Below are 13612 nucleotides of genomic sequence, written 5' to 3'. Positions count from 1 at the left end.
ACATAAATTTCCTTGCTGTGAAAGTTTCAGCCTTACTCAGGGCTGAGTGGTGAAAGCCTGTTGTGATTAGTTTCAGTCCAGGCAGTAAAAAAATGAGTGACGCGTCAGTGTGCACGCCATTCTCTTGAATCTGACAGGAGTCCAAAACTGCTTAATGCACATGCTGGCTGCTGCTGTCACACTATGTTCCAGTCACATGACCTTGATTTTCGAAAAAATATGTCTGTCCAGATGGAGCTGTGCATAAGTTGAAATACCAACTGTCCATGTGACTGTCAACATCTCGCACGCATGCGTGCAAGCACATGCACACACACACAGATCTACAGGTATCCTCCTTTCTGTACCATCAATGTTACAGTCTGCACAAGAAATTATTAAAAAAAATATCTCCCAGCTTGATTTAACACTTCCATTTTGTGGATATTGCAGTGTTATTGCAGAGGGATTTTTGGCTTGGCGTTCGCAAGAACATGAAGAAACTACCCAGTGCATCTGTCTGCACTAATTGTGCCAAAAGGACTCGGTTTTTAATTAACTGTGAGGGATTGGGAATTTACACAGCAGAACAAACGCGGCAATAAAGACGGTAATGTCTGAATTCAAAAGCCAAGCACAAAAGGCTCAGATACAATGTGGATGTGTTGCGCCTCATTGTTCATTTCAACTACATGCAAAACTGACTGTGGGCACGGACAAAATGGAGCCGCTCCAAACCTCCAGAAAGATATGTTTTGCATTTTAGCACGCTGGGCCTTAATTCAGACATGTATGGTCTGCTGGGTGGGTGGGGGGGACGTTAGCAGATGGTGTAGGAAGGCTATTGCAGTTTGTAGAAGTGCATATAAATTGTTGTCGGTCTCCACCCTGGAAGCAGCATGCCTGTGCGAGGCTCACCTGAGCGTGTGTCTGTGGTGCTGACAGGAAAAGCTGCACGTCTGCATTCCACCTTTTCTCTGACACTCCGCCTCTGGGCTGAGAATGGGGGTCTGTTTGTGCAGCTCTCTGCAAAGACGTGAGCTCCCCTGCTGTCTGTTCAGGAGTTTCCTCAGTTTAAATGGCTCGTGCTATTTGGACTGAAAATGAACATTATTGTTATTTGTATTATTATTATTATCATTTAGGTTACAGTTTTTACATGTTATGCATTTATACAGCGGGGAAATTACTGAGGTAATTCTGGGTTGAGTACCTTACCCAAGTGGTAATCTTGGGCCCAAGATTCCCCAAGTGGGGAATCAAACCAGCAACCTTTCAGTTGTAAGCCCTGCTTCTTATCACTGTTTTACACCGCTGCATTTAATGAGTCCTTGCCCGGGTAAGATTTGCCCCTCTATTTCTATGAGACAAGAAACCCATAAATACTTGTGCTTACTTGGTTAAAATTGTTTCCTTCATGTACTGTTTAAAACTGTAACATTTCACTGGTTGGCAGAGTAAGCAAGTGGTTGTCCCTAGAAAGAGAGACCGGTCTGACGTGTGCCTCTGTTTCAGCAGGAGCCAGAGAAAATGTGGAGCTCTAACGCAGCCTCGTCGGTCCCAGGCCGAGGAGCCACGGAGGGGGAGGGCGTGAGCGCCAAGCGTCCCCGCGACGAGAGCCTGTTGCCGCTGGTGATCCCCGTGTCCGTGCCCGTTCGGAGGGCCGACCACCCCTCGCCGGACCGGGAGCAGACGGACCCGTCGGATCGCTGGCCGCAGCAGCCGGCCGGCCTGCAGGGCCCGGCCCAGCCCGAGCACAAGCCCTCCGTCATCGTCACCCGCCGGCGCTCGCTAAGGAACTCGCTGTCGGAGAGCTCCGGCCTGGTACGTCCCCCGGGAGGCCCGACGCGTAATTCATATTCATAGTCCGTTCCTCCCGCTCACCCTGCCCTTGTCCTCTCATTTTATCCCCGAATGAGATTATAAACCTCCCTCCACGCTCCCTTTGTGTAATTCCCTACAGTGCCATCCTCTATTCTCGCCCCCCGCCAGTCTTCCTCCCCCCACGACCCTCCCCGTAAACCCCATGACCCTCCCCATAAACCCCACTGTTAGATTTGGGTTGTAGCTGCTGAAATTCCGGCCACAGATGGGGTGTCTGCCCAGTGCTGTGCAGAGATTAGACAGATTAGAGCTGTTTGTGTTGCTGTATGTAGGATTTTTTTTTGTGGGAGGAGGGGATATATGTTTGCATTGTGTGACAAACACAGCAGAGAGAAAGCATCTTTTTGAGATTTTATTATTTCATATTTGTTTTTATGTAGCATTTCCTTTCTCTGTGATTGGGGGCAGCAGTTTAGCACAGCGGTTAAGGAGCAGGACTCGTAACCGAAAGGTTGCCAGTTTGATTCCCCTCTGCTGCTGTACCCTTAGGCAAGGTACTTAACCCAGAATTGCCTCAGTAAATATCCAGCTGTATAAATGGATAAGATTTTAAAAACTGTAACCGATGTAAGTCGCTCTGGATAAGAGCGTCTGCTAAATGCCAGTAATGTTTCTCTGCGCAGAATGGTGGAGGGGAAGGAGGAAAAGACGACGATGGGAAGTCCGCCAAGTCGAAGCGGCGGCCCCGCCCGGAACCCCTGTTCATCCCGCCCCCTAAATCCAGCATCTTCATCGCCCCGCCGGTGTACTCCAACATCACGCCGTACCAGAGCCACCTGCGCTCTCCGGTGCGGCTGCCCGACAACCCCCTCACCATGCCCCCCTACACGCCTCCGCCCATCCTCAGCCCAGTGCGCGAGGGCTCGGGCCTCTACTTCTCCACCTTCCTGTCCTCCGCCGCCGCCAACAGCCAGGGACTGCCGCCTCCGGCCACGCCCAAGTCGGCCACCCGCAGCCTGCTGCGATCCAGTGAGTGCCGCCCGCTGGCTTTCCCTGCCCTCTGCTTATATTCGAAGGGAAGTGCGAATGGGACAGAGAGGGCCCGTCTCTTTTCATCACGCTCTTCCACAAGTATAAAACATTTGATTCATTTTAAAAATGAATCTGAATTCTTCATCCAGAGTAAGAAGGAAGCTTCTAATTAAACTCCTCTGTGTTCCTCAGACAGTTGTGACATAACGCCCCCAGTCCTCTCTGCGATGAATGAGGCTACGCCGGTCAGCATCGAGCCGTGAGTACAAATTTCCGAACTTCCTTAAATGTCATGTCCCCCTTTTCCAAGTAAGAAACGCTGTGCAATATGGTGTAGGTGAACGCAACAGTTCTTTTATTTTCCCCCTCTGAAGCCAATAGAGTCAGTACCTCCTGCTGCATGCTCCATCAGCATGATACCCTTCTCAGGAAGTCTGGGCCTGCTGTTGTATCTGCTTGTACATTGATGACTGCAGCATTAAACATGCTGGCCCTTTTGCAACACTGAAAGTTCAGCTTCCTGTGGTTATACTGTTCAGCCTCATGCTAGACTTATATGCAGATTGATATGCATCTTGATGCAAATTGAAACGTTGTAGCCGTGCAAGGTCTCTTTACTCACTACCAGAATGAATCACAGTTGCAGTTAGTTCAAGTTAACCACCACGGCCTGGAGAGGGTTCTGAATTGCGTGACCCTCTTTGACCACTTTATGTGGACCCCGACAGAAGTCATCACACTACAAGGAGATGTGACTGCAACTCCTGGTGTTGCGCTCATACATTCAGTGAAGTGTAATACATTTACAACCACAGTGACTCCCAAACAGTGATGGGGTTTAGACATTATTGGATGTTTAACACACCAGATACAAGAGTTATACCTGGTATTAGTGATCCAGCTGTCATGACTTACATTTATGCATATTGCAAAGGAAAACACTTAATCTATTTCAAGTTTGTATCAATGCATTGTTCCGTAGTGCATGAATTACAATATTGTTAATCTGTGGTGCAGTATCACGTGTTGAATTTTTAATATGGTTCTCAGTATGGTTTGTTTAAAATATTTGCTTGTTGTCAGAATAGCGGTAGGTGTTAGATTTTTGCTAAATTTATGTCTCAGAAAAAAAATTAACAAATTAGGACGAAAAAACAGAAACGTACAGTTTTTACAAACCAGTAGTTTTGTCGTAACCTAACCGCTTCCTGTTCTGCGTAAACATAAATAAAAGTGCATGAGCTTTGTATTAGTAGGAAACCACCTGAGAATCATCTGATCTCTAGTTTTACCCTGTTGGCTTTTTTTTTTTGCTGCATTTGAATTTGTAAGTGCACAACAACTGATAGCCCGTTACAGTATTATTAACGTCCCATACTTATATGCAGGATTTTCCTTGTAAGTGCATCTACTATTGATAACACGCCAGCAGCGAGCTTCTTTCCCACGCAGAGTGGGAGGCTGTTCTCTTCTCCTGCACTCCTCCCCAGCAGCATCCATGTTGTCTGCACACTCCGTTTCTACGATACAGAGACTCCCTACCAAAGCCACAAATATGTCCAGCAGGACTTGCTGGATAGAGCAGGTTTTAAAAACCAAGCATGGGGAACAATTTGTCCACTAATTTTTCCACAGAGGAACTACAGCTTGCATATGAAGCTAGTTTGGGGGGGGGGGGGGGGGGGGGAGTCACGACGAAGCTGCTTACAAAGCTTAGGTGTTCTTAACTAAGGAGAGTACATGTGTCCTGCGTCCTTGAAGTAGTTTTTCCGTTGATACAAAAAGGAGGCATATCTCGGCATACCCTCAAATGTTTTGAGTATAACAGTTAATGGTCACTTACCAGATAGACATGAGGCTGAGCCTGGAAGCTAGACACCGATAACAATTTGTGCTGTTAAATTTGCAGCGCTATTAAACGTCTGGAAATATTTCATCAGTGACTCAATGATGAAGATGAACTGCTTTGGATGAAACTCAAAATGCAAAAGTTTCCTTCTGCTTTTAGTGGATCGGTTATCAGCCTCGTAATTCTGCTTTTGACAAGCATATGTAAAAGTATTTCCCAGTTTTTGCACCAAATCAAGTAAAAGGCATTTTACATCAACACAAAATATCTCAAGATTATATTAATGTGGTACTCATTTTGTCCTACATATATGGAATTGTTGCCAGTCTGTTCTGCTGTTTAAATTAATGCTGCTAAAGGACACTGAGCAAGACCAAATAAAAAGACATTCTCTGTATGTCCCAGTATTTGATGTCTTCCTCAAACAGAATATTGTCATTGTACCTGTACATAAATTAGAGTAGTTGGGGGTCATAAAAGATTCCTTACCTGTTTTCCAAATGTATGAATAATTATTGGTTTCAAATTAAAAAAAAAAACTTAATTTATAAATATTTATAAAGCCAGCATGACCAAGATTCCTGTTGAAGGACACAGAATTCTCAAATGTGATAATCCCAGACGGTTTTCAGTGTTAGCACTAGAGAGAAGTATTAAAACTGGTAAATCATTTGCTAGAATGGAAGGTAATTGTTTCATCTTCTGCTGGAAATTCATTCTCTCTTTAAGAGGATTTTGGATAAATGGCAAATCTCTGAAACACGAAGAATATAATTTAAAACTGCATTTTTTCATGATTGCTTTTATGCCAAGTTCTGAGGGCACCATGAAGCAATACACCGGTGCTAATGTTATCTCACTAAGCGGTAAGCAGTTCTGGTGCTGTAGTAGCAAAAGCTGTTTTCTGGTTTTTGGTTCATTTGAGCTCACACGCATGCACACTTGAATCAGTTATTCTTTGGAAATGAATGCAGGTGACAATGTGCTGGAGATACCAGGCATTAAATGAATGTGGGATTTTGAAGTCTGCGGTGAAGATGTTAGAGTAAAGGTTAACATTGCTAACCACTGCGCCTTGTATTTTCACTGGTGAATTGAATGTCTCAAATATTGGTTTACGTAAGGAACGCAAATTTCATAACTGAAACGACAGTGCTGGGCAATGCAACTGTTCCCAAGCTTAGGCAAGTACTCTGCTGTGCTCTGATCTGGTCTGCATACTTTGTGTTCTGGAAGGTTTTAAATTGGATTCTACCAACGTTTAGTGAAAGCCATTTTAGATTATCAGACTGTCAAATGTAATTTTGTTTGCCAGCTACTTATTGTGTATGTTTAGTGTTTTGCGATATTAGCATTTATTGAATATAAAATGTACAAGAAACATTGTACAAGAGCAAGCAATATAAGGTAAATAAAATGCGGTATCAGAACTCTGCGCCAGATTAATAAAATTGCAGATCAGACCAAAAATCACCCCTGAATTGTTTCTCTTTCCCACTATTCAGTATGACAGTGTCAGTGTGATGGATTGTTTGCCGGGCCCTGGGTGATACTTAACACCAAGAGGTCATATTCTGTTCCTGTTCATTTCAGCTGCAGTACAGCACTGTTGAAATGCTTCATTGTATTAGCCCTTTTGTATGGAAGATGAAAACCCTGAATGGTTTGCATCTGACCCAGTTTTAGGTATCAAAGTCCTGGCCATGTGTGTGCAGCTCCAGGGTTGCTGTCGAGCCAAGAGCAGAAAAACAAACAAACAAACCTAACCAGCACTATAAAGCCCAGCAGAGCTCCAAAAAACACTGACATTGTGGCATAGTTGGCACTTTGACGCTCAAGCAGGCGTGTGAATCACGCAGCCTGTCTGTTGCTGGTACAGGTACAACCCGAATTGAATGCATTTCCCTTTTATGTAGTTTAACTGTACAGCATTTCGCAATTATTACCAGATTAGTGCAACTTGTACTGATGCAACACCTGATTAATGCTGAGTTCCTGAAAGAAATGTAGGGGAGAGTTTGTGTATCATAAAAACATTGAAACAGTTTTGCCTGGGGCTATCTTTAGATAATCTTCTGAGGCAGTCATAGATTATGGGTAGGTCATTTGGAGGTGGTACAGAGCATGACATTTTAAAAAGTGGCATTTTACTTAATATCACCAGTTCATAGGTGCATTCTTACGAGAAATGCTTAGTTTGTTGTCACATTTATTATTGTAATTTAATGAAAAAGTTTGGACTTTTGTACACAGTTTTTAACCAATGATATTTGATCTTCGAAAGTTTAGAAAATTACATTTGAGTTTAGGTAGGTCTGTATGTGTTTATGTGTTCTCCAGATGATATAAAACACATTGCCTTGAGATCAGTGTCCAGGTCATATGAGGTCAGGGTCAGAAGAACTTCACTGATCACTGTTTCAGCAGAAGCTATCCCTTCGGCATCAGTCAGAGCAGACATACCCATTGCTAAAGATACTGTCTCTTGATATACAACAGAAGTAAACAGCTTGTCTTTTAGTCTAACTTACTGCCATTTTGATATCAAAGGGTACATTTTTATTGCATGCTTAGTTGAAGCTCTTTTTCACTGCAGCTCACATAGTTTTTATGTATTTTTATGTATCCATGCATACATTACAAATATTTGCATAGCTCAGTCAGTATGGGTACTTGCTCTAAGCAGAATCTACTGCCTAGATCTTGCATGTCCAAGTCTAGGCTGTGTCATTAGCCTGCCAAGACTGGGAGTCCACAGCAGCAGATGTAATTGGCTCTGTTCCTCCAGGATAGGGTGGGTGTACTTCAGCTGGGAGTGTCCTTGTCACGTCACTCATCTCCCTCTTAGCGTGGCACCAGACACTTGGATCTTTCTGGGTTCTTGTCAGATTCTCCTGTCCTTCCCCGTTTGCTAGCCTGTAGTGCAAGTGTAAAATCAAATATCATAAATGAAGTAACCCACAGTCTTCAAAGGGTTAAATAAATCTTTCACAAACAAAACCACATTTTTTCCAGACCTTTGCTTTGTGTGGGTTTCCAGTTTTTCCTGGCCACCTCTTAATTACAGGTTATTTCCAAGTCACAGAGATTCCTAGATTAGAAAATCAGAATAGGCTTGTCAGATAAAATGGTCACCGAATTTTCAGTCTTCAAAAAAGAATCAGGCATTTGCCACAAGCAGTAGTAGATCTATGTGTTAAACGTGTCAGATAAAAAAAAAAAGCCAGGATAGGGTTGTGGACATGAGGGTTGTGAAGATAGCTTAAAACTTCTCGACTGAGTATGTCAGGCTGTGGCATTTGCCAGACCCAACCCCCAGCATATTCCAAAAAAACATCCCCACAGCCTGCAATTGACTTACAAAACCCTTTTTCTTGTTGCTGTAACATGGTTGGTGTAATTTCGAGTACTGTGATAAAAATGTTCAGTATGCAAGTAATGCAAGCCACATTGAACAGCACCCTTTACTAGAAGTTTTCAACTGCAGTTTATAGAAGAGTTACTCCTGCTGAATATACTGGAGCCGGCCAGGTTTCTGATGCTTTATAAAGAGCAGTGTGAGAGAATAGTTATCCCTGATCCCCCCCAACTCGCATGAGTTTCCTGTGCTTCAGAGCCTCTACTGTTCATTTGGATTAGAAGCTCCGAGTTCAGTCTGTTTTAAAAGTAGCATGCAGAAGGTGAATGCTCAGGGCTTGCTGCCACTATGCCATACCTTAGATGTTGTAGAAATTGTCAATACGTGTAATGAGTATTGAGGTAGAGCCATTGTTTCTTTTCCGATTCCCTGTTCTGTATCTGTCTGGTGTCCCCTATTGAGCACCAGGCCGCGTAACATTCTGAAGGCTGAGATGAATGGAACTGAAGTTTTTCACCACCCTGTGTCCGTCTGTCTCCATCTTTTCAACTCCGTTACCTTTGCTTCTCCAGACGGATTAACATTGGACCTCGGTACCAGGCAGAGGTGCCGGATATACAGGACCGTTCAGCAGCCCAACAGGACCAGCACCTGGCTGAGCTTGTGTGGGCACCGCTGCTGGAGCTAGAATCCAAACCCAGTGAACAAGAAAGAGGTAACCCAACTGTCATCCTCTGTGTGTCAGTTTGATGACTGCATCACAACCTGACTCAGGAAAGGCTTGATCTGATGTCTAATCTTGCTGTCCTTCTCTCTCTCTTCTCTCTCTCTCTCTCTCTCTCTCTCTCTCTCTCTCTCTCTCTCTCTCTCTCTCTCTTTCTCTTTCTCTTTCTCCTGCTCTGCAGTGGAGGACCTCATGCACCTGGCCTGCTCCAGTGCTCTGTGTGGAGGCGGGACCAATCAGGAGCTGGCACTTCACTGCCTCTATGAATGCAAGGGTGACATTCTGGTGAGCAGGATGTACTGGGGTGGGGGGCGGGCAAGCTACCAGGGTGGGATGAGAGGAAGACGGCTGGTGTATATATGGCCCCTGTATGACACTCTCTCATTGTAAGTCAGGTTATGTTATTGTGGCCTGTTGTGTCCTCAGATTCTGTGGCTGGTATGGTATTATCCTGATATAATCTCTGTAGGCTGTGGCTCTGTCACACCCTGCTGTGTCCATGTGCTGAACGGAGTGGAGCATCACCTGGGCGTGTTTAGTCTTTTAGTACCCGGATACACTCCACAATCCCCAACTCAGCTGAACAGACAGCTGCAACAGTACTACAGCCGCCTGTAACAGGACACTTCCTCTGTAGCACAGGAAGTGGAGATTAGATGGAGAAACATTTCACATCTCTTTTCTTATTTTAATTTGTGCACAAGTGCTATTTCTTTTTTTTTTGCGTTGTTGCAATTTTTCAGACCCATATATGCAGATAGACATATTTTCTCATGGATATTTACCATCTTCAACAAGCTGCTCTGTACACTGGTGTTGCTTAGAGCTGGTGGAGTCTGAAATTTCATGCAGTCTTCATCTGGAGTGCGTAGAAGCGAATTTTAAAAGACCTCCAGTGGGCCACATGCACCCAAGTTGTCAAGGATACCAACGGTGGCTGACAGAGCTCTCACTCTAGCTGCCTCTGTGTGACACACGGCTGTTTCTGCTGATGAATCATCCAGCATTATCCAGGCTGAGAGCTCTCCAGTGGGCCCTCTCTGGGGACAAGGTGGAAGGCTCCGATCGCTGACACGGTCCTTAGTGTATTACTCCCCTCTTAAGGGCAACCTTGCGAACTACATGCAAACCAACGAGGAAGAAATGTGAACAGAGGGTTTAACCTTTTGACTTCAGTTGAAAATCGCCCACCTACAGTTAAACCTTTTGTCTAAAAACATATCATTTCAGGAATAACAGACTGCTGGTACCAAAGCAGTGGTCATTATATTTTTTCAAATTTATGTGGCACACACACTTTTACACTTTTTCTGTGCAACTCACAGGGCATTCAGAGATGAGCAGAATAGTGCACAAATGACCTAATACAAATACGTGTCACAAGAGTAGCATTCATTACAAACATACGTAGTAATGGTTAAGGCAGTGATTTTATTCGTGCTGTAGATCAAAGACCTAATGCTGACATCCCATATAGCCTGAGCTCAGGTTACAGGGATGCTGGTATGGCTGACGTGAAGTTTCTAGGGTTTCACGCTGAGTAGCTGAGAGCTTATTGTTCTTTTTCCTGAGAGTTCCTCTTTTTCAGCCTTTTAAACCAGGAAGACAAAAAGCCTGTTGCATTGTCTTTTTTTTGTTGTTTTTGTTCTGTTTGTTTTCTGTGTGTAACCCTTGACTGCATTTTGCACAGATTTGGCACTTATTTGTTATTGTTCACAAATGAGTATTAAATACTTTGTCTTTAGCCTAGGTCCCAGGCCACACTCAATATGGCTGCCAGACACATTTTTTGCACATCAGTAACTTTGTACAGCATGTGCCTGTTCCTCTCAGATTTGGCACATGTATCCAGCATGGGCTGTACATATGCTCTTGCTTGTTATAGCTTTTTGTCTCTGACCTCACCAACATGCTTGCAGAATACAAATTTCGTAACATTTCACAACATTACTTCTTGTTACCCTTGAGTTGTGAGCTAAAGCCATTGTGGCCATTAAAACATTCTTCATATATCAATAACTTTTCCAGTACTCATGTATTAATCTTGCCTTTGTAAGGCACAATAGCTGGTCATTGCTCTAGGTCCTTAGTCATGCCCCATGTGGAAAATGCTACTGTTGTCTCTAGATATGCATTATTTGACTAATCCCAAACAAGGCTTTTGCTTAAATTTTATCAGCATTCAATTCACTCATTCACCCAGTGGGTGTTGCATTTCTTAAACATATTCTCTCAGCATACTCTTGACCCCATCTTAAGGTTGTTGGCCATTTGGCTTGTTTTTTGTTTTGTCGTCTTAAATGTATTGGTAATAGAGATGTTGAAGATGAGTGTTAAGGGAAATGTCTGAGATTTTTGTGACTAAACATCTGCACGTTTTTCTCATTTGCTTTGCTGTTTCAAATCATGTACATGTGGCCGTCTTTGAACACCTGTTAACGATCTTATTTCCAGGAAGCCCTCACACTTCTGCTGCTGAAGAAGCCAATATTCGCCAAGACCCACCCTCTGGGTGACTACCACTACTCAGGTGTGTACCACGTTCCACACACACACGCTCCGCTCTCACATTCACTCCTGCACTTCACGGGCCTGTCTGCATTTCTGTAGTGTGCCCATGCGTGCGTCTGTGCGTCTGTGTTTGGCTGCTTGTGCGCTCGGCTTGCTCCTCGAGTTGGGCTCGCGCTCTCTTGTGTGCACAGCAGAGAGTGACAGCAGATAGCCCTGTGTCCCCTCAGCCGTGAACAATGGCAGCTGAGGCGAGAGGGCTGGTGGAAGCAGGGGGCAGAGTGGGGGGGGGGGGGGGGGGGGTGGCAGCATGTGGTTAATCCCAGCCAGGGGACTCCAGCTCCGGCACTAAAGACAGGAGCCTCATTGTGTGCTGCTGACCGTGTGTGTGTGTGTGTGTGTGTGTTTGGCCTGCCTGCGCTTAGCACAGACAAACTCACGCTGACATGCGCGTACACGACAGCCGAACTTCCACTTGCTCTCGCTCCCTGTGACCCCATTGTCTGCGTGGCGTCCCCCTTAGGGTCAGACAGCTGGACGTCAGCAGAGAAGCGCTACTTCAACAAAGGTATCTCCGCCTACAAGAAGGACTTCTTCATGGTTCAGAAACTGGTATGTGCTTTACCCAGAATACAGAATACTTCTTATGCAAAAATATTGGTCCATGAGGAGAAAACCATTTGACAAGTTTGAATATTGGTAGTGTTTTGACTGGTGTAATCGCAATCATGGCAGGAAAGTGAGAGCTTTGATGTGCCAAGTGGTCACTAGTGGATGTTAGTCCTGCACATGTCAAGATTGGCAAAATGCGTTGGATCAGATGTGGCGTGGATATGTTCGAGTAAGCCTGTGATATAACGTATTGAAATAATTATATGTTGGGCTAGGTGCTTTACATTTCATTCATCTCTGTTATTACATAAAAGCCCTTTATAGAAAATTCAGTGTGATGTTGTTAAAGTAATGAACTGGGAGAAATGAATATGCAACATCCGTATTAAACCGATCTTTATCATGTGTTTAGTCTATTTCACATATGTGTCAGTATGAGGTAATCATCAAAAGGCGTTTTCACAAGGCGTTTAATAAAAGTACACAGTGAAGAACAGACCAGCTGAAGTCATGTGTGTAGTTATTGATGAAAAGGTCTTAGGTCGATAAGTAGCACCATTTATCCCTGAATTTTTTTTATAATCTGTCTTGCATAAATTGGTGTACTTTTGCTTTTTTTGACAAACAAATTGTTTGAAAGCTTAAACGCTTCAGCTGACTGCTTTTTAATAGCTGTGATTATGGCTCCCTTTTTTCCTCCATGTTAGCTGGCAGTTGCCTTTTTTGGCTATGTGAATTAGCTCTTTTGGGGGTGGGAATTAGTAGCAGGGATCCTTGTCAGTAACTGGTACTGTGGTGAAGCGGGTTTGAGAAGGCTGGAAAGTCTCTCTTCATGAGATTTCATGTGACGGATGAGAAACGCCAACCAAGCTGTTTTTGAGTGGCGAGGGGAGCGCGCCATTGACAGCCCGTGCGTTCTGAGAGTAGGCAGATATGCCCACAGCACGTCCGTCCTGCGAGACGCTGCTGTGCCGCTTTCACCCCGTGGCTCCACACTGGTGTCTCTCCAAACACGCTCGCCTCGACCGCCACCAATGCGGAGCGCCCGCTTCGTTGAAGCGCGGCCGCCATTTTACAACAGAATGCTTACGCATCCTCTGACGTGGAGAGGGAGGCGAATTTATTACGGCCGTTTAAACCCGGAGTATGAGCAGATGACCCAATCTGGAATCTGGCCAGGACACCGGAGGAACACCTACTCTTTGAGATAAGAGCCATTCAGTTTGTAATGATCATAGTGAGTCAGGACCTGAAAGATGGCAGCACTGACTGGTGGAAAAGCAGTACACCTAAATCGTTAGGTCACTCAAATTCAGCCAGTCACTGGATTTGTGGATTGCTGTTTTTATTCAGGTTGTCAAGAGATGGAGTGTTGTATCTCAGGGCCGGAAGCTTTCTTAAGATTCAATCAGCTGCTGGGCTAAAGCCAATTTACTGTGTTCTACACTGCTTAAACCAAGAACACAGAGTATCTTGTTTGGTTTATCTGTTTAAAATGCAGTTTCTCTGAACAACTCCAGGTGTATTTGAAGCATGTATATATCCCTTTATTACAAAAGATACTACAGATAATTGCACGTAAATTAAAAGGTACAATGATGTCATGATGTTTTTTTTGTAATGAGTTTGCTGTTAATAAGTACAAATTCTTCAAAAATCTGTATTTATATTTTGTGCATTAGTTTTTTTTAAAATTCCCAGTCCTAATCTCTTCTGTGTGTGTTTG

The 13612-nt window shown here is 44.2% G+C and overlaps 1 protein-coding gene across 9 annotated transcripts in view; it reads left to right on the top strand.

Annotated features, from left to right (window-relative positions):
• mideasb (mitotic deacetylase associated SANT domain protein b) overlaps positions 1 to 13612 on the top strand; it is a 34179-nt gene that overhangs the window by 17019 nt on the left and 3548 nt on the right. For 7 of the 9 annotated variants that reach the window (XM_036542600.1, XM_036542599.1, XM_036542605.1 and 4 more), the window contains 7 exons: positions 1495 to 1803; positions 2487 to 2832; positions 3028 to 3094; positions 8615 to 8757; positions 8948 to 9051; positions 11221 to 11296; positions 11798 to 11886. In XM_036542600.1, the coding sequence (XP_036398493.1) occupies positions 1495 to 1803; positions 2487 to 2832; positions 3028 to 3094; positions 8615 to 8757; positions 8948 to 9051; positions 11221 to 11296; positions 11798 to 11886 (1134 nt within the window). The remainder of the gene's footprint in view (positions 1 to 1494; positions 1804 to 2486; positions 2833 to 3027; positions 3095 to 8614; positions 8758 to 8947; positions 9052 to 11220; positions 11297 to 11797; positions 11887 to 13612) is intronic. The other 2 variants (XM_036542604.1, XM_036542601.1) reach the window with 1 other exon arrangement.

The sequence above is a fragment of the Megalops cyprinoides genome, chromosome 12, assembly GCF_013368585.1.
Source record: "Megalops cyprinoides isolate fMegCyp1 chromosome 12, fMegCyp1.pri, whole genome shotgun sequence".
Classification (NCBI taxonomy): Eukaryota; Metazoa; Chordata; class Actinopteri; order Elopiformes; family Megalopidae; genus Megalops; species Megalops cyprinoides.
This window is presented reverse-complemented; position numbering and strand designations above follow the sequence as displayed.